This window comes from Mustela nigripes, chromosome 10 (genome assembly GCF_022355385.1).
Source record: "Mustela nigripes isolate SB6536 chromosome 10, MUSNIG.SB6536, whole genome shotgun sequence".
Lineage (NCBI taxonomy): Eukaryota > Metazoa > Chordata > Mammalia > Carnivora > Mustelidae > Mustela > Mustela nigripes.
Window position 1 is genome coordinate 39,903,801 of NC_081566.1, and position 21,434 is coordinate 39,925,234.

Genomic DNA, 21,434 nt, shown 5'->3' on the forward strand with positions numbered 1-21,434 from the left:
CTAGATTTGGCCTCTACTCTGCCCACCCCCCTTTTCTTTTTCCTTCCGTCCTTTTTTAGAGGAGAAGGGGCTTTGGGAGACTCTGAGTGCACCCTCTTTCCCCAGGACCACCTATGAAAGTCAACGTCAGCAGCCAGGGCAGGCCTACTAGCCTCTTTCTGAGCTGGGCAGCCCCAGGGCCAGACAAGCTGAGCCATGCCCTCCGCCTCACCTGCCTGAGTCCCCTGGGCTCTCCAGAAGGGCAGCCACTCCAGGCCCACACCAACGCATCCAGCTTTGAGTTCCGGGACCTGGTGCCAGGAAGTCGCTACCTGCTGGAGGTGACCGCCCTGCAAGCCTGTGGACAGAACACCACTATCACCATCGCCACCCGCACTGGTGTGTGGTCCACAGGCTAGGGGGGCTGGGAGTGGGCCGGCATCGCCCCGGGGTCTGAGCAGGAGGTGGCTGTCCTGGAGGATTGGCCAAGGAGGGCAACTTCTCTGAGGACCATGCCTGGTCCAGGGACCCATGTAGAAGCACTAGAAGAACAGGGGTGATACCCCTTTGGCCCTGACCTTGGTGCTTCTCTCCACCTCTGATGCAGCCCCTTCGACTGTCTGCAACTTGCGGTTCTACAGCCCTGGGAGCCCATCCAGCCTTGAGGCCTCGTGGGGGGCTGCCCCCGGGGAGCAGGATGGCTACCAACTTCTCCTCTACCACCCAGAATCCCAGATGCTGGTGCACAATATCTCCATGCCACTGGGCACCCTGTCCTATAATTTCAGCCACCTCCTAGCAGGTAGTGAGTATGTTCTGGAGGTTACTACCTGGGCTGGCAACCTCCAGGCAAAGACCAGCGTCCACCAGTGGACAGGTAAGGCAGGCACCTGGCAGGGCGCAGGTGGCAGCTGATCTGGGAGCGATAGAGGCCATCCAGAGCCTCACGGGCAACTCTGTCGCCACACAGCTGGTTGATGCTGGGACGGCCTGGGCTGGCGACAGGGTCCGACTCCAGGGCTCTTTCTCAAGCCTGGCTTTGTTCTCGCCATCCTTCCTCCAGCCCCTGTGTCTCCTCCCAAGCTGGTGCTGCGGACCCTGGGCACCAGTGCCCTACAAGCCTCCTGGAACAGCTCCGAGGGGGCTGCCTGGCTCCACCTCATGCTCATGGACCTCCTGGGTGGCACCAACCTGACCGCGGTGGTCAGACGCGGGGTCTCCAATCACACCTTCCTGCACCTCTCTCCAGGCACCCCCTACGAGCTGACGCTCAGTGCTGTGGCCGGGCCCCAGCAGGTGGCGGGGCCCAATGCCACTGAGTGGACCTGTGAGTGCTTTGCGGGGCGTCTGGGGGATACAGCAGAGGCTCCTCAGCTCCTCTCTGGCAGAGGGGGAGAAGGGAGAGGGATATAACAGGTGGAGGCGGGTGGCTTTGGATTCTGCGGGGAAGGGGTGAGGCTCGCAGGGAGCACCCCTCCTGCTGGCCGGTGGGGCGTCCACGTGAGGCAGCGCATGGGGGTACTTAGAGCCCCGCTGACATAGATACCCCTGGTCACTGGATGTGTCGTTATTTCTGTGACCATTGTCCGGGGACAGATCCCAGAATTCACCCAGAATGGTAAATGGCGTGTGCCTGCCCCTGGACAAGACACTTTCTGGTGCAAACGGGTGGAAGCTGCCACGAGGAGGGGAGGATGGCTCTCGTCCACCATTTGGGTTTTTCTGCACATATTTGCTCTTTGCCCCCCTAGATCCCTCTGCCCCTCTGGACCTGGTGCTCATTCCCCTGCCCTCTGCACTCTGGGCAAGCTGGAAGGCAGGGCCAGGTGCCCGCGACGGCTACCTGCTCAGGCTGAGTGGGCAAGTGGAAAAGAACAGCACTCGGGGCCCTGGAGCCCTCAATGCTACATTCCCGGGGCCCCTGCCTGCTGGACACTACGTTCTGGAGCTGAGGGCTCTGGCTGGGCCCTATAGTGCCTGGGCCCGGGCTAGTGCCTGGCTGCATGGTGAGTTTGGGCTGGTGGGGAACAGGCTGGGGTCCTGCCCTGGGGCACCTGTGAGGAGAAGCAGCCAGGTCCTCACTCCTCAGAAACAGCATCCTCTGCAGATTCTGCTGCCCAGCCCAGACAGAGCAACGGGACCAAGTTACAGCTGGATAGGCTGGTGGCCACTGGGGAGCCCAGGAGGCAGGCACAGCTCTATGATGAGGGAGCCCCAGGCCTCCTTGGAAACACCTCCGTGCCACCTGCCACCACCCAGAGAATGACCCAGAGCCTCACAGACCATACCAGTGAGTGCCAGCTACTGACCCCGGGGTGAGGGGTCACCCCTGGGGTCCTCACCCTGACCCCGGGGTGAGGCCTTTCCTTGGGGAGGGACCTCTGGGTAGGGGGGAAGCTCAGGAAAGCTGGGAAGGGGCTTCTCAGGGCCACAGACACTATATGGCCCCCTGACCAAACTGCGCCTCCCTTCAGAGCCCCTGGTGCCCCAGGGGTCACTGGCAGGAACAGCCCCTCTTACCTGGCTGTGGGTTGGGCCCCAGTATATCAGGGGCAGCAAGAAGGCTCCAGGGCCACCTGGCATCAGGAGGGCAGCCAGAGGTCTGGGGCAGTCTTGTTGCCTTGGGACCAGAGAGTTGCAGCCTGACTCCCAGGTCTCTAATGCTCAGCTCCCGCTACATTGTGTCAGTGTGGACCTGGGCAGGGAACCCCAGCTCCAGCATTGTGAGGACGGGTGCCTGCCCCCATGAGTTCCTGGACTGCAGCCTTTGGGAGGCCGGCCCAGGACCGTGGGGCTGGCCAGGGTCCTGGCTTCCTTTACTGTCTGCTCTTCTGTGTGCATGTTCTGTATTTGGAGGGTCATGTGCCCGTCCAAGGGGGACTTTTGGTGAATCTGTTTGCAAGTATTTTCTACTTCCTACCCTCGGGTCGGCCATCCATCCATCCATTTAGCCAACAAATATTTAGTGTTTCCCATGTTTTAGGTATGGGGCTAGGTGCTGAGGCTAAAAATCATGAATAAGACAATCTAGAAAGGAAGACTGACAAGTAAACAGAAGAGTATATATACGTGTATACACACATGCACACACATATTCTATGCTATTTTATGTATCAGATCACAAACGTAAACATGGGATAGGGATATGCACGATGTATTTCAAACCATATGCAGACTGTCTTCTTACAGGTTAAAATCAATGACTATCAGGGATTTTGGGTGGTTCAGTCTAATCTTTTAGGACTCACAAAAGGGAAACCTGCTTAGGGAGTCAGGGAAGGCTTCCTGGAGGAGGAGGAGGAGGAGAGTGAGCTGAGGAGGCTATGGTCTGAGTCAGACAGACAAGGGCTTTCTGGAGAGGCTAAGCATGCACCAGGGCCCTCAGGAGAGGCGGTGTTGGGGGGGAGGAGGGTGAGAGAGAAAAGGAGAAAGAGGGAGAGAGAGAGAGAGAATGAGCTTGTGGGAACTGAATGTCAGCAGGTGAGCTGACCAGGGCCCTAGGGGCTTAAAGAGGTGGGTGCTGGGTCTTGTGGGGACCCTGTGAGCCAGACATCACACCCTCAAGGAACTGACAGTGTGGGGAGGAGGTAGAGGAGCAGACAGAGCAGAGATCCATGTTTTTCAAGTGGTTTTCTTCCTTCCTTCCTTCTTTCCTTCCTTTCTTTCTCTCTTTCTTTCTTTCAGATTTATTTAGCTATTTGAGAGTAGTGGGGAGGGGCCTGGGGGAGGGGGAGAGAGAATCTCAAGCAGACTTCCTGCTCAGGGTAGAGCCGGATGCAGGGCTGGATCTCACGACCCTGAGATCATGACCTGAGCTGAAATCAGGAGTCAGAGGCTTAACCAGCTGAGCCACCCAGGTGCCCTTTTTTGGGAAAGAAAATTGAACGTGCTTGGAGCCCCACAGAAGCTGGATTTGTAGGCTGGCCATGTTTGGGGCTCTTGTGGAGACCCAGGGAAAGGGTGCAGGCGGTGGGGGGGCGGGGAGACAATGGTAAGGCATTTGGGTCATTCCTATTCTGTTTCTTCCTTGACCTTGCAGTCCCTGCTCCTCCTGCCAACCTGAGCCTGGGCCTCGCCTCCCAGCCTCCTGCCCTGATGGCCTCCTGGAGCCCCCCACCCGGGGACAGGGATGGCTTCCAGCTGTGGCTTTACCGCTTGCGGCCCCTGACTCTGGAAAGCAGGGAGACTCTGCCTCCGGAAGCTCAGAACTTCTCCTGGGCCCGGCTGCCCCCAGGCACCGAGTTCCTGGTTCAGCTGGCTACCCTGCGGGGCCCAGATGAGAGCAGCAGAGCCAATGCCACAGGCTGGACGCGTGAGTGCCACCTGCACACCCCGCACACGCCTTTCTCCCTGGCCACCCTTGCTGGCTGGATTCCCCGGAAACATGTGTTCTCCTCGATGTCTTTGTCCCTCCCAGGGACCATGTGACCTCAGACAGGCCTGAGAAGAAGCTGGAAAGAGCTCTGGCCTAGGAGGCAGGAGACCTGGGTGCTACTGGGGCTCCAACCCCAGAGCAAACCTGTTCCTCTTTGAGCCTCAGTTTCCCCAGTTGCAAAGGAGGTGCTGACTAGGTGACTGGGCCAGGCTTATGTGACTCCGGGGCCTGGGCTCCAGCTGAGGGTGAAGGGGTGCCACTTGGGCCCCCAGGCATTGCCTGTCCTTGAGAACCTGCACAGTCACGTGGGGGTCTTTAAAAGCTGCTTGGGTACAGGGTCTGGAGCTGGGAAAAAGCACCTGATTTAATCCTGGGGCTGTCCAGTCCAGCCCTGCGTCCGGGAGTGGTGCTCTGGTAGGGAGAGGGCCTGATTCATTCGTGCACTCCTGGGTGAGCTTGTGCGCGGCTGTCAGGGACAAGCTGTGAGCCGTGATGTGGGGCTGTTTCTGTTGGGGAGACTCTATTGGGGAGATGCTAGGGCTCACCTGAGCTGCTATTTCCTGGCCAGGGAGGATGGGGGGGACACCCAAGGGAGGAGGGAGCCAGAGATTTGGTTTGCTTTCTTCTGCATTCATTTACCAGAGCTGCCATTACAGAGCACCCCAGGTGGGGCGGTGGGGATGGGGCTGGGGCTCCAGCAGCAGAAATGTATTGTCTCCCAGTTCTGGAGGCAGGAATTCTGAGATCAAAGTGTTGGCAAGTTTGGTTTCTTCTGAGGGCCCTGAGGGAAGGACGGGTCCCCAGCCTCTCTCCTTGGTTTGCAAATGGCCATCTTGTCCCTGTTTCTTCTCCTGGTCTCCCCTCTATGCGTGGGTGTGTCTGAATTTCCTCTTCTTACGAGGACATGGGTCCTGTTGTGACCTCATTTTACTTAATGATCTCTCTGAAGACCTTATCCCCCCTCGCAAAATGGTCATATTCTGAGGTCTTGGGGGTTAGGACCTCAACATGAATTTGGGGGGGGATGTGGTTTGGCCCATAATACCCCTCTTCTCATCAACCTTCCCATATTTTGCTCTCCCCACAGCCCCCCTTGCCCCTCCTCTGGTAAATGTGACCCCTGAAGGTCCCACCCAGCTCCGGGCATCCTGGGTCCATGCGCCTGGGTCACGAGATGGCTACCAGGTGACTCTGTACCAGGCAGGGGCCCAGGCAGGGGTCAGCACCGTGGGAGCTGAGGTGGACAGCATGAGTTTCTCAGCCCTGACCCCAGGCACCCAGTACGAGGTGGAGATTGTCTCGAAGGCTGGGCCCCTCCGCACGGCAGCTGCCAACGCTTCCGGCTGGACCTGTGAGTGGGGGCTGGAGAGGTGGGCAGGGCTGCCTCTGAGACCCCCGGATTCTTTTCTCGATAGTCCCTGAGCCCCCACGTTAGTTCCATTTCCGAAACTCCACACCGGAGGGACCCACCTGGGGTCAGCGGGCCTGTGGCCTCGAGCGCTGGGCCCTCAGCAGCCGGCTTCACCTGCTCTCCTTCTCTCCACAGCCCCGCTCACGCCCAGTGAGCTGCTGGTGTCCATGCAGGCGAGCAGCGCCGTAATCAGCCTGGCCTGGGCCAGCGGCCCCCGGGGGCACGGGCTGTGCCATGCTCGACTCTCAGAGGCTGGCCGCCTCTCCTGGGAGCAGCCCCTGGGGCTCGGCCAGGACCACCTCATTCTAAGGGACCTCACACCCGGACGTAATCTCTCCCTGTCCATCCTCTGCCAGGCGGGGCCGCTCCGGGCGTCCACTCACCCCGTGGTGCTGCCTGTTGGTATGTCGGTGTCTGTCGGGGGAGAAGGCCATAAACGCCCGGTCCCTTTGTATCTGCTGGTTTGGAGAGCTGCTGACCCAGACGCCAGCCTCTTGGGGTGTCCCGACGCCCACACAACACCAGCCCTTTGCTTCCCGCAGAGCCTGGCCCCGTGGAGGACGTGCAGTGTCAGCCTGAGGCTGCTCACCTGGCCCTGAACTGGATGGTGCCCTCGGGGGACGTGGACGTCTGTCTGGTGGTGGTGGAGCAGCTGGCCACCGGAGGGGACGCGCACCTCGTCTTTCAGGCCAACACCTCGGGGGACGCGCTCCTCGTGCCCAGCCTCGTGCCTGCCACGTCCTACCGCCTCAGCCTCACCGTGCTGGGCAGGAACGGCCTGTGGAGTCGTGTGGTCACCCTGGTGTGTGCCACTTCTGCGGAGGGTAAGTGCTTCCCATGACCTGGGGAGCCCCCTCTGCTCCCTTAGCTCCCCTCCAGCATTGCCCACGGGGGTTCTCCCTGCCCTGGCTCTCCCTGCCGGGGGGTCTCCCTGTTCCCCAGCCCCCAAGGCTTTCTTTGGCCCTGATCCACATACCATAGGCTCTTGAGCTCCTGCCCGGCCCCCTTGCCTGGGGGTGGGGGGTGTCCTAGTCTTTATTTAGTTGTGCGCATCTGATATTAGTTGCCAAGCATTGAAAGAGGTGCCGGAGTCGTGACTGCATGGCCCATGCCCTTGACTCTGGCACCTAGTTAGGACCTCACTCTTCCCCTCGCCATTCCCAGGCTGGCACCCTCCAGACTTAGTTGCAGCCCCCCAACTGGAGCCGGAGGCAGGGACAGGAGTGATGATCACACGGGGTATGTTTGGCAAGGACGATGGGCAGATTCAGTGGTACGGCATCATTGCTACTACCAACATGTCACGTGAGTCCTGGCCCTGGAGGGGATGGGGAGAGCCTGGCCCCTGCCTAGCATGAGACGGGCGAGGGGGCTCCAGACCCTGGGCTGGTAAAATGCAACGTCCGAGGCTGGCGTGAGCGCTGGAGCAGGAAGGGAGACCCAGAACATTCTTATGGATAGGACTGCTGTTATGCTATGCGTGGTGGGAATATGTGAGAGAAATGGGGTAGCTGCTTTGTGGTGGGGAGAGTGGCTTCAGCTCCACGGCTGACTCTGCTCTGCCCCTTTCCTGTTCCTCTGCAGTGGTTCGGCCCCCCCAGGAAGCCATCAACCACACGTGGTATGACCACTACTATGGAGGATGTGACTCCTACCTGGCCATCCTGCTTCCCAACCCCTTCTACCCGGGGCCCTGGGCTGTGCCGAGATCCTGGATGGTGCCTATGGGTACAGAGGACTGTGGCCAGACCCAGGAGATATGTAATGGGCAACTCAAGCCGGGCTCCCAGTACCGGTGAGGGCTGACACTGAAGGGAGGGGGGGGCGTCCATTTCACAAGTGAGTTTCATTTACGGGTTGTTTGCACATTTTCTCCATAAAAGATCTGGACTGACTTACAAAGAGAAAGCATTTGCTGGTCCATAAGGGTCCAGAGAGTTATTTTGACTGGGTCTCCTGGCAGGCGAGGCAAAAAAGGGAACACCCATCTGTTACGTGGTTTTTTTTTTTTTTTTTTTTTTTTTCAGAAAAAAACAAAAAAACAAAACAAAACAAACAAAAACAGGAGGGGGGATGAATTCTGTTTCAGCTTGCCAAGGGTATGCAGACACTTATTTCTAGGGCTTCTTGCTGTTAGAATAGGGCAGGGGAGATGGAAGGGCAGTTAGGGGTGGCTTTTCTAAACTTGTCACGTGACACATAGCCTGTTAGCCGGTGAGGGGGCCTCTCACTTTCTGAGTGTCTACTGCTCATAACTCCATTTTCTGGAAACGGCTCTGCCCTCTTTGCCCCTCCCCAACAGAAGGTCCTGTTTCTCTGTCCCAGGTTCAGTGTTGTGGCTTTTACCAGACACAGCCCTCCTGAGACCATTATCTCCTTCTCGGCCTTTTCAGGTAGGGTGGGCACCTGGCTACAGTCCCAGCTGGGCCCTGGGGGAGGGAAAGAGTGCTGGGGACCCCCCCCTCTTCTGAGGCTGGAGGAGGGATTGAGCATAGACTCCAGAGAGAGCGATGTCCTACCCAGAGCCAGGCATACAAGTGCTCCTGGCACCACACTTGGCCTGGGTGGGCTGAGGGGGCGAGAAGAGGCAGGGACATTAGTGAAACAGTGTGTCACTCCCCATGATCCAACTACCTTCCAGCACTGCCCTTCTCTGTGCTGCCGCTCCCAGATCATCGAGGTTCTAGAACAGTCCAACAGTCTAGAACAGTCCGATAGAAAGAGAAAGCAAGCCCCAAGTGTGAGCCATATATGTCACTCAATATTCCTCTGTAGCTACATGAGACAGGTAAAAACAAACAGGTGAAACTAATTTTAGTAACATTTTATTTAAACCCAGATATTAAAAAATTATCGTAACCACATGAAATCAGTTTAAAAATTGTTAATGAGATATTTTACACTCTTTTTTCTATTACTAAGTCTTTGAAATCCTATGTGTATTTTATACTTAGAGCAAATCTTAATTTGGAGTAGCCGTATTTCAAGCGCTCAATAGCTCCACGTGGACCCCTAGCTACCATACTGGACAGTGCGGTTCTAGAAGGTCTAGGAAGCCAGGTCCTGACCCTCTTCTTTTCTTTGAGAGGGTCAGAGAGGGGCGGAGAGTCTTTGGGGCATGCTCAGAAGCCAGGGGCGGGAGAGCTGGCTGGGCGTCCTGGGTCCCCGTGCAGGATGGTCCTGTCGATAGCCATCTCTGGCCTTGGGCTGGAATTTGGGACTTCAGAGGCAGGTTGTCGCCGTGCCCTCCATCCAGAGGTTTCAAGTCCAGGAGAGCTTGGCCTGTCACCTCAGGGCGACAAGGGCTACTCCATGCCACCCTTTCCTTCGCCCTTCCTAGAGCCCCGGGCCAGCATCTCCGGGGCAGCCATGCCCCTCCCCGCGGCGGTGGCCATCATGGGGGGCTGTGTCCTCACCGTCTGTACCGTGCTGGGCCTGCTGTGCTGGAGGAGGGTGAAGGGGCACAGGTGAGTGCGAGGGCGGGTGGGGGCCGGCATGGCTGGGGGAGGAGGGGCTTCTTCCCTGAGAAGCTCCCCACGCCCCTGCTCCCTCGGGCTCGCTCCCACAGGCCTCTCCATCCTTCACAGGGCAGAGAAGACTCGGTTTTCCCAAGAGCTGACAGCTTACAACCTGCGGTGAGGGCGTCTTCCTATCTCTCTTCGTGGCGTGCTGGGCAGTGAGGGCCTGCCCTGCGCCGGCCACGAGGCCACTGCCCCCGCTGTCCCCGGCAGCCTGCCCCCTGGGCCCGCATCCCTTCCTGGTCTCTTCACACCTTTGTCACACCTTCGCAATGGTGTCCCAGCCAGAGCTCTCTGGCTCCTCTCTGCCCTTTCAGCCTCCTCCTCAGGTGCTGCCCTTGACCCTGACAAACCACCTGCCAGCTCTGGCGCTGAATACATGTCTCTCCTTTCCTTCTCCGGGGATGTGAGATCTGTCCCTCCACGCTCTGTCCCTCCTGCGCTCCGTGACGTCGACCTCATCAATTCATCAACTGTTGAACTGACATCAGGGAGCGGCGGCTGTGCATCGGGGATGGCGTCTGCCAGACTCGAGGGCGCCATCCCGCATGGAGCCTGACTGCTCTGCCCTCCTCCCGCCGTCCCCTTGTCTGTCTCTTTGCATTGGGGGTTGGCAGCCCCGAGGTGCGGTCCGGGTCTGTCTGTCCACGCGTGCTCCCACCTGACCCGGTTGAGCTGCCAGGACTGAGGTCGGTCAGTGGCTCTGTTCCCACCACCCACTGAGCTCAGGGTGGGGCTCCGCTGTCATCCTACCCTCTCCCCTTCCCACCAGGCGGACCCATCGGCCCATCCCAATTCAAAGCTTCCGGCAGAGCTATGAGGCCAAGAGTGCGCATGCTCACCAGGCTTTCTTTCAGGAGTTCGAGGTAAGGCCGCTAGCACCCTCGGGCTCAGAGCAGACAGGACCTGAGGCCCCTGGCTCAGGCTGGACCTGCTCCCAGCATGCACCCCTGCCCCCATCCCTCTCCAGGGGTGGGGTGAGATGGGTCCTCTTCAGCAGCCACGGCCTGCTTCCCAATCTCTGCAGGAGCTGAAGGAGGTGGGCAAGGAGCAGCCCAGGCTGGAGGCGGAGCACCCGGCCAATGCCACGAAGAACCGTTACCCACACGTGCTACCCTGTGAGGGCCGGAGCAGGGCAGTGGGCACGGGCAGGGGGCCGTGTGTTTACCCGGCCCCAGACACTCAGGTTTTCCCGTCTGCAGATGACCACTCCCGGGTCAGGCTGACCCAGCTGGAAGGAGAGCCGCACTCCGACTACATCAATGCCAACTTCGTCCCAGTAAGGGCCACCTGCAGGGCTGTCTGTGGGGGGTGTCTGCTTGGAGACGGGCGCCTTTGCAGGACACACTGTCCCACCCTAGCTCCAGCAATTGTCCTCCAAGATCACCAGCTTGTGTTCCTCTAATCAAGCCAGCGGGTATTTGCTGAGGGCCTACTGTGTGCCAGACACTGTACTGGGCCTGCCAGGGGCAGAGCTGGCTACCTGTAGACTCGGCTTCAAAGGAGCACACTGTGTGCGCGTGTGTGTGTGCGTGCGTGCACTGCTTGAGTGTGTCACCTCTACCGCTCCACATGACAAGTGCTGTGTTAAGGGAACAAACATGGTTCTCAAAGCACATAGAAGAAGAAATTAAGTCCACCTGAGGAATCAAGAAAGGCTTCCTGGAGGAGGGGACATGTACTTGCTTGAAGGATGAGTAGAATTTTGATAAGAGATAAAAGAGGGGAAGGGCATTCCGGCTGGCAGGAACAGCCAGAGAAGAGCTGGGTGGGAGCGTACAGGTGGGGTGTGGCGCTGAGGTTGCCTGGTGGTGGCACACGAGACAGCAAAGGCACATTGGGTCTGGATGAAGGAGGGACTTGAATGTTAAGCTAAGGGCTCTGGATTTTACTTGGGCAATGGGGAGCCATGGAAGATTTTGAGCATGGAAGAAACATGAGTTTGGTTTGAGAGAGGGGCTGGTGAGGAGGTTGGACTGGGGACACTATTTCTGGCACATGAAGACCTTGTTATTTTCATGTGGGTTGTTCTGGCCCCTTAAAGGTCATGCTAGGGCGGTAGTGGCAGGGTCTCTGAAGCCACCCCTCCTGATCTGAATTATTGGGGCACACGTGTGTTCACGTGTTTGCACAGTATCTCCCTCCTGGAGATCTTACCTAGGACATTTACTGCTGTATGCTCACTGGGGCCTGGGGGACCAAGGGGTTACTGAGGAACACGTTCCTGTCTTCCACCCCCACAGGGCTACACCGACCCTCAGGAATTTATTGCCACCCAGGGGCCTCTCAAGAAAACTCTGGAGGACTTCTGGCGGCTTGTGTGGGAGCAGCAAGTTCACATCATTGTCATGCTGACTGTGGGCATGGAGAATGGGAGGGTGAGCATGCCCTGCAGTTTCCAGGAACGGCCACCAGGTGGCAAACGTTCTCCTTACAGGAGTGGCCCTCCTGCTGTCTCAGCCTTAGGTCTGGGAATGTGGGTCAGGCAGGAGTGAAGCCAGTTAGGCTTAGAGGTTGGTGCGGGTCCCCAGAGCCACCCAGAAGAGGGAGGTGGGAGGAAGGACTAGGTACTTAAGCTCTCAGGTCGACTCCGTTTCTTCTGACCTTTGGTGTTTCTCAGTTTCTCCACTTCCTCTTGCTCTAGGCAGAGAGGGGCAGAGGTTAGGAGAGAGAATGGGGTACGGATGGCCCCAGGGTGGGCATCAAAGATAGGGCATTCTGCATCCTTTCTTTCAAGAAGCCCAGTGGATGTGTCCTCCGTGCACTACTCAATGCAGGGCTCTGGGACAGAGAGAACACCTGCTGGGTCTGTCCTCCAGCTGGCACTGTGAGGCAAGGCCAGGCAGCCTTAAATAAAGCCACCTAGTTTTGCAAAGGAGCCCAGCAGCTGCCCTGAAGTCCTAAGGGTCATATGAGAGGTGTGGGGGTGATGGTGCCAGAGGCCAGCCAGAGGAGAGTGGCTTCTGGACGAGGTAGCCATGGAGCTGGGTTGGTACAGAGAGCAGAATTTCAGCAGGGGGACAGTGACCTGAAAGATGGGTGGGAAGGGTCATCAGGATAAAGCCACAGCCACCCCCTCTGCTCTGACCCTCTGACCGTAGGTGCTGTGTGAGCATTACTGGCCAGCAGACCCTACCCCCATCACCCACGGTCACATCATGGTCCACCTGCTGGCCGAGGAGCCCGAGGATGAGTGGACAAAGCGGGAATTCCAGCTGCAGCATGTGCGTGCCCCAGGGGACAGGGCAGCAGGCACCGTCCAGGGAAGCTGGTTAGGGAGGGGAGAGGGAGGCACGGAAAGGTTAAAGTTTTCTCCAAAGCTGCATAGTGAGAGGTAGAGCTCAGGGCTTCCTGCCTCACCCACCCCCCTCATGCTCATGTGCCTTGCCAGGCTGTGACAAGGGCAGACCAGGGCAGGAAAGCCAGGGACCGGCATCACCCCTCTGCCTGGGCACCCCGAGAGGCAGAGACTACCCAGGAGGCTGGGGAAGGAAGGAGGCAAGGGAAGCATCAGATTTGAGGAGCAGGCATCAGCCACTCTGCCCTCAGGGATCTGGTGAAGAAAGCTGAGGGGGGAGCAGAGGGAGCTCAGGGTTAGGCTCCCCCCTCTTGATGCCCCCCACCCCGGTCAGGTTGCCCAGCAACAGCAGCGGAGGGTGAAGCAGCTGCAGTTCACCACCTGGCCGGACCACAGTGTCCCCGAGGCCCCCCGCTCCCTGCTCACCTTTGTGGAACTGGTACGGGAGCAGGCGAGGGTCATCCAGGGCACCGGCCCCATCCTGGTGCACTGCAGGTGAGGACAGGCGGGCCTGGGGGGTGGGGCTTGGGGCCGTGGGGTGGCGGGACTCCCCTCCACCCACTCAGCCTGGGTTGTCCCTACAGTGCGGGTGTAGGCCGCACGGGCACCTTCGTGGCCCTGTCAAGGCTGCTGCGGCAGCTGGAGGAGGAGCAGACGGTGGATGTGTTCAACGCTGTGTATGCGCTGCGGCTGTACCGGCCCCTCATGATCCAGACCCTGGTGAGGGCTCCGCAGGGACCTGAAGGAGTGGGCGGGACATGAGTGGCCCTGGGGCCACGGGGGGGGGCGGGGCGGGGGGGGCGGGGAACGGGGGGGGGGGCTGGCAGGAAAAAGAATCTCAGGGACACACAGGGGACCTGGGGGCAGGGCTTGAACAGGTAGCCACCCTATCTGTCTCCCTTTCTGTCAGAGGGGAGGTGGGACAGTCCCCTGCCAGCTTTAACCCCTTGCGGCAGCATGGGCAAAGTTCCCAGACGCCCACCTTCCTCACTCCATCCCTGCCTTGCTGGTCGGAGGCTGGAAAATCTCCGCGCTGGGCCCTGCTCCCTCAGCTGACCCAGTCCTCCTTCTCCTGCCAGAGCCAATACATCTTCCTGCACAGCTGCCTCCTGAACAAGATTCTAGAAGGGCCCTCTGCCACCTTCGAGTGAGTCGTAGCTCCCTTGGGGCCCTTGCGGTGGGAGGGGGCACAGGAAACCTGTGCTCCCTCCCACCAACAGGCCCCCGATCCTGTCCATGGGCAGAGCTGAGAAGACTAGAAGCGGGAGCTGGGGAACCCCGTGTGCCTTGTCCACTGTCCACCCCTCCCCCAGGTCCCAGCCCATCTCGGTGACAAACTTTGCACAGGCCTGCGCCAAGAGGGCGGCCAATGGCAACGCTGGCTTCTTGAAGGAGTATAAGGTGTGTTTCAGACCAGGGGGGTGGCAACCAGGGGGGCTGTCCCTGCCCAACCGGCCCTTCTGTGGGCTCTGTCCCGCTGAGCCTCCTAACGCCCTTCTCCTCTGGGCCAGCTCCTGCTCCAGGCCATCAAGGACGTGGCTGACTCTTCTGCGCCCCCTCCTGGCTATGAGCAGGACAGCATGGGCTCCTGTGAGTGCCTGTGGTCCCACTGCCCCCCCCCCCCGCCCCCGCCCCACAACAGGCGTGGGTGGAGGGCTTTTGGCACCCTCACCCTCCCCATCTCCCCTCAGACAACGACTATCAAGTGCGGTTTTCTCCGGTGGAGGACAGCCCCCCTAATGAGATGCTGGAAGCCTGTCTTTTCTCTGTGAGATGATGCCCTATCCCTTGCCCTCTCTGGTCATTTGTGCTTCTTGGGCTGGAGCTGGGGTTTCTGGGGGCTCCCTAGAGCTGTGATGGACAGGGAGCGCCCTCAGTCCCTGGGAGCCAATGTCGTGTGCTCCACAGGGTGGGCCTTCGGGCCATGACCACGTTGTGCTGACTGGCCCTGCCGGGCCCCAGGAGTTCTGGGAGCTGGTGTGGGAGCACGGGGCCCACGTGCTGGTCTCCCTGTGCCCACCTGACACCTGGGAGAAGGTGAGGGGGGCAGAGAGACGATGGTGGGGGGAAGCCTCAGTGTTGGGGCAGGGCTGGGGACGCTCATGGCGGGGCCTATGACCAGGGGTGGGCAGAGAGCTTGGGAAGCCACCTGAGTGGCTCTGACTTGGTCCCCGGTCACAGGAGTTCTGGCCAACGGAGACGCGGCCTATTGTCACAGACATGGTGACCGTGCACTGGGTGGCCGAGAGCAGCACGGCAGGCTGGCCCTGTACCCTCCTGAGGGTCACACATGTAGGTGTCGGGCCCACAGGCTGCGGGGTGCTGGGCTGTGTGGGGAAGAGGCTTGTGCTGGTTTTTCTCTGCTCCTCCCTGGGCTGGTGCCAATGGCTTTGCCCCCAGGGGAAGAGCAGGAAGGAGAGGCAGGTGCAGAGACTGCTGTTCCCTCGCTGGGAGCCAGGGCGGGAGCTCCCGGCCACCACCCTGCTGCCCTTCTTGGCTGCCGTGGGCCGGTGCTGCTCTCAGGACAAGACGAAGCCAGGCACGCTGCTCAGCCACTCCAGGTGCTGCTGGACAAAGAAAAGGCTGGGGGGGGGGGGGGGGGAGTGGGTGCCCGAACCCCCTCACTGCCTCTGCAGCAGGCCCTCACATTTCATCAAGCCCTACTTGAGTGATGGGTCAAAAGGGCACACTTTCCCAGTGCTCCCATCTCCTTACTCTGCCCTGATATCTCTGGGGAGTATGACATCTTTTGGGAATTTAGCCCCTCCTGGTTCAGACCCCGGCCTGCTGGCCCACTAGGTGCCCAGGGGTCCCTTCCCAGTCCCCAGGCCCAGGTGGGGTTTCCCCATATACCTGGATAGTCCAGTGTTCTCTGCCCCTCCCCCCGCCCCTGGACCCCATCCGACCAGAGGTCAATTGCAGCAAGGGTGTGGCCCAGCTGGGCACCTTCCTGGCCATGGACCAGCTGCTACAGCAGGCGGGGGCTGAGTGCACCGTGGACATCTTTAACATGGCCTTGCAGCAGTCACTGGCCTGTGGCCTCATGACCCCAACACTGGTGAGAGGCCCCCAGGGATCAGCTGTGGGAAGGGGTGAGGGAGCAGGGAAGGTTCTAGGAGTGGTCTCTAGGCAGCGCACTTTGGGCAGCCACTAGATGGTGCTGGGGACCACGATGATCTCAGATGGAAGCCTAAGGGTTGGGAGACGCAAGGGAGCCTTTCTGCCCTAGATGTGGCAGGCAGGGTGAAGCTCCTTCCCCCACGTCTGCCCCCAGGAGCAGTATATATACCTCTACAACTGTCTGAACAGCGCACTCATGGACGGGCTGCCTTGAGTCAGCACTGGTCACCGTGCTTATGCGGGAGCAGAAGAGGTCTGGGCCCTGCCAGGCAGGGACCAGCAGCCCTCAGCATACCCGCTGGGGCCTGGCTTCCCCAGGAGGGCAGCCTGCACACTGAGCCCTGTGTTGTGACGGGCAGAGTTGAGGAATAAAGAATGTGTTCAAGCCTGAGACTGAATGTGCTCTGTCTGTCCACCCTCCATAGAGGAAAGGAATGGCCTCTAAGACTTGTGCGACATGGGGCCCAATGGGAGGGCCTGGTGGGCAACCGTGAGCAGGGTAGGGTCTGGCTGAAGGGTCTGATGCGCAGCCTGCATGCTGGTGGTTTTTCCTGTGGAGCAGACCCTGCTGCCTCATCTTCCAGTTTTCCAGTAGCCTTAGACTTGAGTCTCTAGAGTCTTGGGGTGCCCCAGATTCAGACCCCTGGTTACTCAGGGTTCTCCTGCCCCACCTCCCACCCCTGTATGCAGTGGGACCAATGGTGTTTCCTTCTTGCATTTGCTTGCCTTCTCCTGCCATCTCCAGCCGTCTCTACCTGCCAGTGTTTGCAGGGTCGCCCTCAACCCCTCTCTGCTGCCCCCAGAACGCAGGCGCCGCAGGCTTGCCGAAGAAGAAGGCAGGAGCTGGGGGCTTTGCTGCTTCATGGGAGGTGGCTGCTCAGGCCAGAGTGGCCAAGTTTTCTCTGCTCCTTTGCCCTCTTCTTCCTCCCTTCTGCCATAGGAGGGAGGGAGGAGAGAAAGCAGGGAGGGAATTTTGGAAGGGAGGAAAACCGGGAGGAGAAACGGAAAACAGTGGGGTTGAGGACCTGGGAGAAAGCAGTTTGTCCCACCCTGTAGGACTGGACTGCACAGCACATGACATGATATGGCCTCATGAGCTCCTGTCCGACTCCCAGACTAGACCGCACAATTTTGAACAGCAAGTTGCCTGATACTCAACATCAGTTGTCCCTGGTGGAAGGCCCTGGGGTGGGGGTCGGGGCACAGAGAGAGCCTGGACTAATCAGAGTGGGAGGCCCTGAAACGCAGTTAGATCCCCAAATGGAAGAGGAGGCAGAGCTCTCACTGGCCAACCTGAGTTCCTAGTAAAGTACGAGGGGTCAGCGGTGAGAGAGGGCCTTTCTCAGGCCTGGTTGGAGAAGGGGAACAGAGGAAGGGCTATCTGCTCCATCAGGACCCTTCCCAGGATGAGGTTAGGCTCCGGTGCTCCCCAGGGGGAATGGAGGTCATGGCCTCTTCCAAACTTCATTAGGAGTCCCAGAGGTTGGCCCCATCATGACCCTCAAATTGGCGGGCTGGAGACTACTAGCTCTGAGCTCCCCAAACCCCCTATGAAGGGCTGCTGCTGAGGTTGAAACAGGGCTCAAGCATGGTTTTTCCAGTCTGGGCCCCTCACACTGGAGCAGCGGGAGCTGCAAACAGGCAGGGGAATGGAGCCAAGCTATGGATGAGTGAGGCCGGAAACAGGCTGATCTGGGAAGGCAGGGCGGCTTGCTTTTCTGGGTCTTTTCTGGTAATGAGAGCCAGGACCATCCGTGCAGGACCTTCTCTGGCCTTCCTAGGGGGCTCAGCCCCATTCAGGGCCATGGCCCCAATTGGACCCTGGGGTCAGGGTGCACTGGCTGACCTGGGGACCTTGGGGGTTAACAGCAGAGGCAGAGAATGGGATGGGGGGATGGTTGATGTGAGGTATGAAGGGGTCTGGAGGTATGGGGTAGAAGGAATAATGGCTGCCTCTGAGTCTCCAGGCTTTGGGATACTCTCTGGCTGGGCCACGGGAAGGTAGAACCCAAATGAGAGACAGGGGAAGCTCTAGCTCCCTACTGGGGTCTGGTTCAGCATGGGAAAGAACAGAGAAAGCAAAAGGCTACATGAAGGAAGCACGGCCATCCCAGTCTGGTCTAAGAAGAGAACAGAGATTGATGCCCCCCTTAGTCACCATCTGCCCTGCCTGTCAAGGCCCTGGGACCCACCAGAAGGCCCCCCCTGGAGCTCAGCCTCAGGGCAGTTGGGCTGCAGTTGCAGCGCTGGACTCCAGGTGGCGCCCATTCGCGGATTATCTGGAAGCCTCTGATAACCCAGCCCAGTTTAGTGTCTACCTAGTTTGGTCCCCAGGACAGGATCCAGTTGATCCCAGGGCCTTGGACCTGAGTGGGGTTGCATGCATGCAAAGTACATTCAGTGGGTGGAAATCCGCACTTCCTTTGGTGGCAAGGCCCGATGGGCTCAGTGAGAAGGCCCTTCCTTTTTGCCCACTGCTCCCCTCCTTGCATAAGGTGGAAACTTTCACCACCTGACCCCTTTCAGGATGACGCCTCACTTCCCTCCTCTAGGAGACACGACGACAAGGACAGGCCCTGAATTCCAGTTCTGGGAATCCCCCCTTCCCCAAGCCATGTGACGTTGAACAAATCACTTCCCTCTTGGGTCTCTGTGGAAAATGTGGTAGAGGGGTTGGGGTCTCATGGGAACTCTTAAGGTTGCTTCCAGAGAGGCTCCTCCAAGTCCCTGGGACCCGTGGCTGACCCCGCAGGCAAGAGGGTCCCCAGCCCACAAGCCTAGGTCCTGGGACATCCCATAGTTTCCAAACAAGTGCAAGAGCAGGTCCCTGACGTGCCATCTCTGCTCACTCTCTTAGAGTCTCTTTGCCTTTCTTTTTTTTTTTTTTTTCTTTCCTGGATGAAATTCCTGCCAGCTCGGAAGGAAGGAGGGAAGGGGAGCGAGCCACAGCGCAGAAAGTTTCCTTGACTCCTCCTCCGCCTGTGTCTCCCTCCCTTGCCAAGCCCAGCCTGTGAAACTGAATAACGAAGATCACTCAACAATGCCTGCCCCTCTCTGACTGCACGGTCCCCGCGCTGCCGCCGCCGCCGCCACCCAACAGAGCCCGCGGGGCGGTCCCCACCGACGGCGCAGCCCGCCGGCCCGGCCGCGGGACCCAGAGGCAAGCAGCGGCCGCCACCGCGCCGGAGCGCTCGCCGGTCCTCCGGTCGGTCCTCCGGTCGGTCCGCCAGGTGCTCCGGCCCCAAGATGCCCAGCCCGCCGGGACTGCGGGCGCTGTGGCTGTGCGCCGCGCTGTGCGCCTCCCCGTGCGCTGGCGGCGCCCCCCAGCCCGGCCCAGCGTCTGCCGCTTGCCCGGCCCCCTGCCACTGCCAAGAGGACGGCATCATGCTGTCGGCCGACTGCTCGGAGCTTGGGCTCTCCGCCGTGCCCCGGGACCTGGACCCCCTGACGGCTTACCTGTGAGTACTAGCCCGCACGTCCCTCCCTGCTCCCGCCTGGCCGCCGGCTAGCGCCCAGCCTCGGCCTCCGGCTAGGGCACCTGCCAGGCTTCTGCCGGGAGGCATGGGCGTCCGGGGAGGGCTCTTCCCCTTCCAAGTGGACTGCAGCGGGACAGCAGTCAGGCGGGCCGGGGGTGGGGTGGGGGGAATCTGAGACTGCGGATCAGACAAGTGGTGAGGCTGGGCTTCCCTTGGTTTCTCAGTGGCCCCTGCCTGTGGTTCACTGTGGGAGCTCGGACTTGGTAAGAGGTGGGTGTCTGGACGGTGAAGCTGGAGGGCTCAGGGGCTGGCCTGCCCTCCTCTTGCTGCTTTCTCCCCGGCGCCCCAGTGCCCAGGACCGGGGATGAGTGTGAAGCTGACTGATTTGGTGACAGAGGAGAGAGGAGGGCCTCCAGTGGGGTGCAGAGATTGTCTGCTCCTCTGCATGGCAAGGAGAGCAGAGCTGTCACACAGAGGCTGGGTGGCGTGGTTGGTGGGGAGGGGGGGGTTATCCCAGAAGCTGAGAGAGGGGCCTTGATCACTCTTGGCTTCTCCAAAAGCACCCCTGCCAGCACCATCTCCCTCTGCTGAGGCCTCCTGGCTCCCCCAGGGGCCTCCCTGAAGTCATGTCCCAAGAGGCCGTGTTGGAGACACTAATTTGTGGGCAGGCGCCGAGGCTGAAAACCAGAGAACCATTTTGGGGTGAGATGGACTTGTGAGGGGACCCTATTGGGGACAGCTGTCCCAAGGAAGGCTCAGAGGAGCTTCCCCTTCAGAGACTGAGGGCTGGGGGCACTCCCTGCTCCCACCTGGGCAAGAAGAGGGTGTGAGAGCGCATTCCAGACCACCTAACCCCACCCCCACCTCAGTCTGTGGAGGAAATCCGCGCCCCCCCCCCCCCGCCCCCCCCAGCCCTGCCCAGGCTCCTTCACCTTTTCTCAGAGAAGTTCAGGTGGGAAAGTCTGGGACCATCTGTCCCAGGGACAGGCTCCGGGGCTCCAGGACCTGGAAGCCCTGAGGGAGAGGGGCTGGGCTAGTTTTCACAGGAGTCTGGCAGGTGTCTGTTGAGCTAGATGGGATCAGTGTGATCAGCTGTGGGGCTGTCCTGGTGGCCTGTGGAGGGCCCTGAATTGCAACCCTTCATGGAGCTCCCCTCCCAGTCCTTTTGTCCCTAGCTGGATGTCCCTCTTGACTTCAAGAGGCACAGGCTGGGGACCAGGGCAGAGAGTGAGAGGAGAAAATAGTGTTCATATTCCAAAAGGGCAAATTGAATCCTTCAGAGCCCAGGAGGTGAAGGCAGGGGTAAACCCTGTGAGTCCCTTGAGGGGCTAGGAGGGTGTCCCCACAGCTGCCAGAGGAGGACTGGCCCTGGCCCCCACGTCTGCAAAAGCTAGGGCAGCCCCACTTTTAGCCATTTTATATCTTGGGGGTATATGACATTGCTTCATTTGAAGACAGGGTTCTGGGGCTAGGAAGTGTTTGGCAATGGCATCTGTCTTTCTCCAGGGGAGCAGAAGGAAGGGTCTTTTTCTGGGTTGCATGGGGGGTGGGGAATGGGGCCTTCCAGAAATTGGGTGCTCCAACCTCCTTTCTCAGGACCTGTCTTTCCAGACGGAACCTTTTTCTGGAAGAACTTGGGGAAAGAGGGATACGATGCCACCTTTGGAATCCAAGCGTCCCAGCATCTATGCTGATGGAAGGTTTTCCACCGCCTTGTCCCAGTTCCCAGGGGCTGTGAGGTCTGCATCTGGGTCCAGTGGAGGTGGCACCTTCTGAATTTGTCTTGTGGGTCTGTGGAAATAGAGGAAGGCTCTCTCTCTCAAGACTCAGACCTGTGGGAGTGGGGAGAAGATGGAGTAGGGTCCTGAGGCAATGTGGGGCATTTAATGGTGGGCTCTGGAATACTGGAGGGAGGTGGTAGAGAACCACGGCCGCTGCCCTGGGCTGCAGATGGGTCCCATGTGGGTAGTGGATGAAGGGGTCTCTGCTGGGGGCAGCTGGCCTGAGGGTGGCTCATAGGATGAGGCTTCTTCCTTTGCTTCTCAGGAATGAGGGTTTGTCACTGAGAAGAGTGAGGGCAGGGAGGTCATGGAGCTCCCTTCCTTCTCAGCAATGTCTGGCAATGCCCAGTCTGGCCCCGCCTCGAGGAGCCCAGCCCTTGTGGAGGACGGTGCAGATTGATGATGGAACCCCCTCGGTCTGGGCCCCCACACCCTGGTTCCTTCCCAGCTTTGCCACTTACTGAGTCACTGAGCTC

At 59.6% G+C, this 21,434-nt stretch overlaps 2 protein-coding genes across 4 annotated transcripts in view; both read left to right on the plus strand.

The window, feature by feature from the left end:
* Positions 1-18,766, plus strand: part of LOC132025611 (receptor-type tyrosine-protein phosphatase V-like) — a 34,168-nt gene extending 15,402 nt beyond the window's left edge. The window contains exons 5-34 of one of the 3 annotated variants that reach the window (XM_059413102.1): positions 106-378; positions 587-856; positions 1,043-1,306; positions 1,731-1,985; positions 2,069-2,269; positions 4,019-4,291; positions 5,442-5,705; positions 5,901-6,167; positions 6,308-6,589; positions 6,930-7,070; positions 7,350-7,560; positions 8,091-8,158; positions 9,106-9,232; positions 9,353-9,400; positions 10,056-10,149; positions 10,311-10,401; positions 10,486-10,562; positions 11,527-11,661; positions 12,385-12,507; positions 12,916-13,076; positions 13,166-13,301; positions 13,661-13,728; positions 13,802-13,982; positions 14,093-14,171; positions 14,273-14,349; positions 14,490-14,618; positions 14,763-14,873; positions 14,982-15,142; positions 15,504-15,639; positions 18,616-18,766. In XM_059413102.1, coding sequence (XP_059269085.1) covers positions 106-378; positions 587-856; positions 1,043-1,306; positions 1,731-1,985; positions 2,069-2,269; positions 4,019-4,291; positions 5,442-5,705; positions 5,901-6,167; positions 6,308-6,589; positions 6,930-7,070; positions 7,350-7,560; positions 8,091-8,158; positions 9,106-9,232; positions 9,353-9,400; positions 10,056-10,149; positions 10,311-10,401; positions 10,486-10,562; positions 11,527-11,661; positions 12,385-12,507; positions 12,916-13,076; positions 13,166-13,301; positions 13,661-13,728; positions 13,802-13,982; positions 14,093-14,171; positions 14,273-14,349; positions 14,490-14,618; positions 14,763-14,873; positions 14,982-15,142; positions 15,504-15,639; positions 18,616-18,759 — 4,847 coding nt within the window. In that variant the 3' untranslated portion in view covers positions 18,760-18,766. Of the gene's footprint in view, positions 1-105; positions 379-586; positions 857-1,042; positions 1,307-1,730; positions 1,986-2,068; positions 2,270-4,018; positions 4,292-5,441; positions 5,706-5,900; positions 6,168-6,307; positions 6,590-6,929; positions 7,071-7,349; positions 7,561-8,090; positions 8,159-9,105; positions 9,233-9,352; positions 9,401-10,055; positions 10,150-10,310; positions 10,402-10,485; positions 10,563-11,526; positions 11,662-12,384; positions 12,508-12,915; positions 13,077-13,165; positions 13,302-13,660; positions 13,729-13,801; positions 13,983-14,092; positions 14,172-14,272; positions 14,350-14,489; positions 14,619-14,762; positions 14,874-14,981; positions 15,143-15,503; positions 15,640-15,855; positions 16,093-18,615 lie in introns of those variants that run through there. The other 2 variants (XM_059413103.1, XM_059413104.1) reach the window with 2 other exon arrangements.
* Positions 18,767-18,899: 133 nt separating this feature from the next.
* Positions 18,900-21,434, plus strand: part of LGR6 (leucine rich repeat containing G protein-coupled receptor 6) — a 116,369-nt gene continuing 113,834 nt past the window's right edge. Inside the window, exon 1 of the mRNA XM_059414077.1 lies at positions 18,900-19,159. Within this exon, the coding sequence (XP_059270060.1) occupies positions 18,948-19,159 (212 nt within the window). The 5' untranslated portion in view covers positions 18,900-18,947. The remainder of the gene's footprint in view (positions 19,160-21,434) is intronic.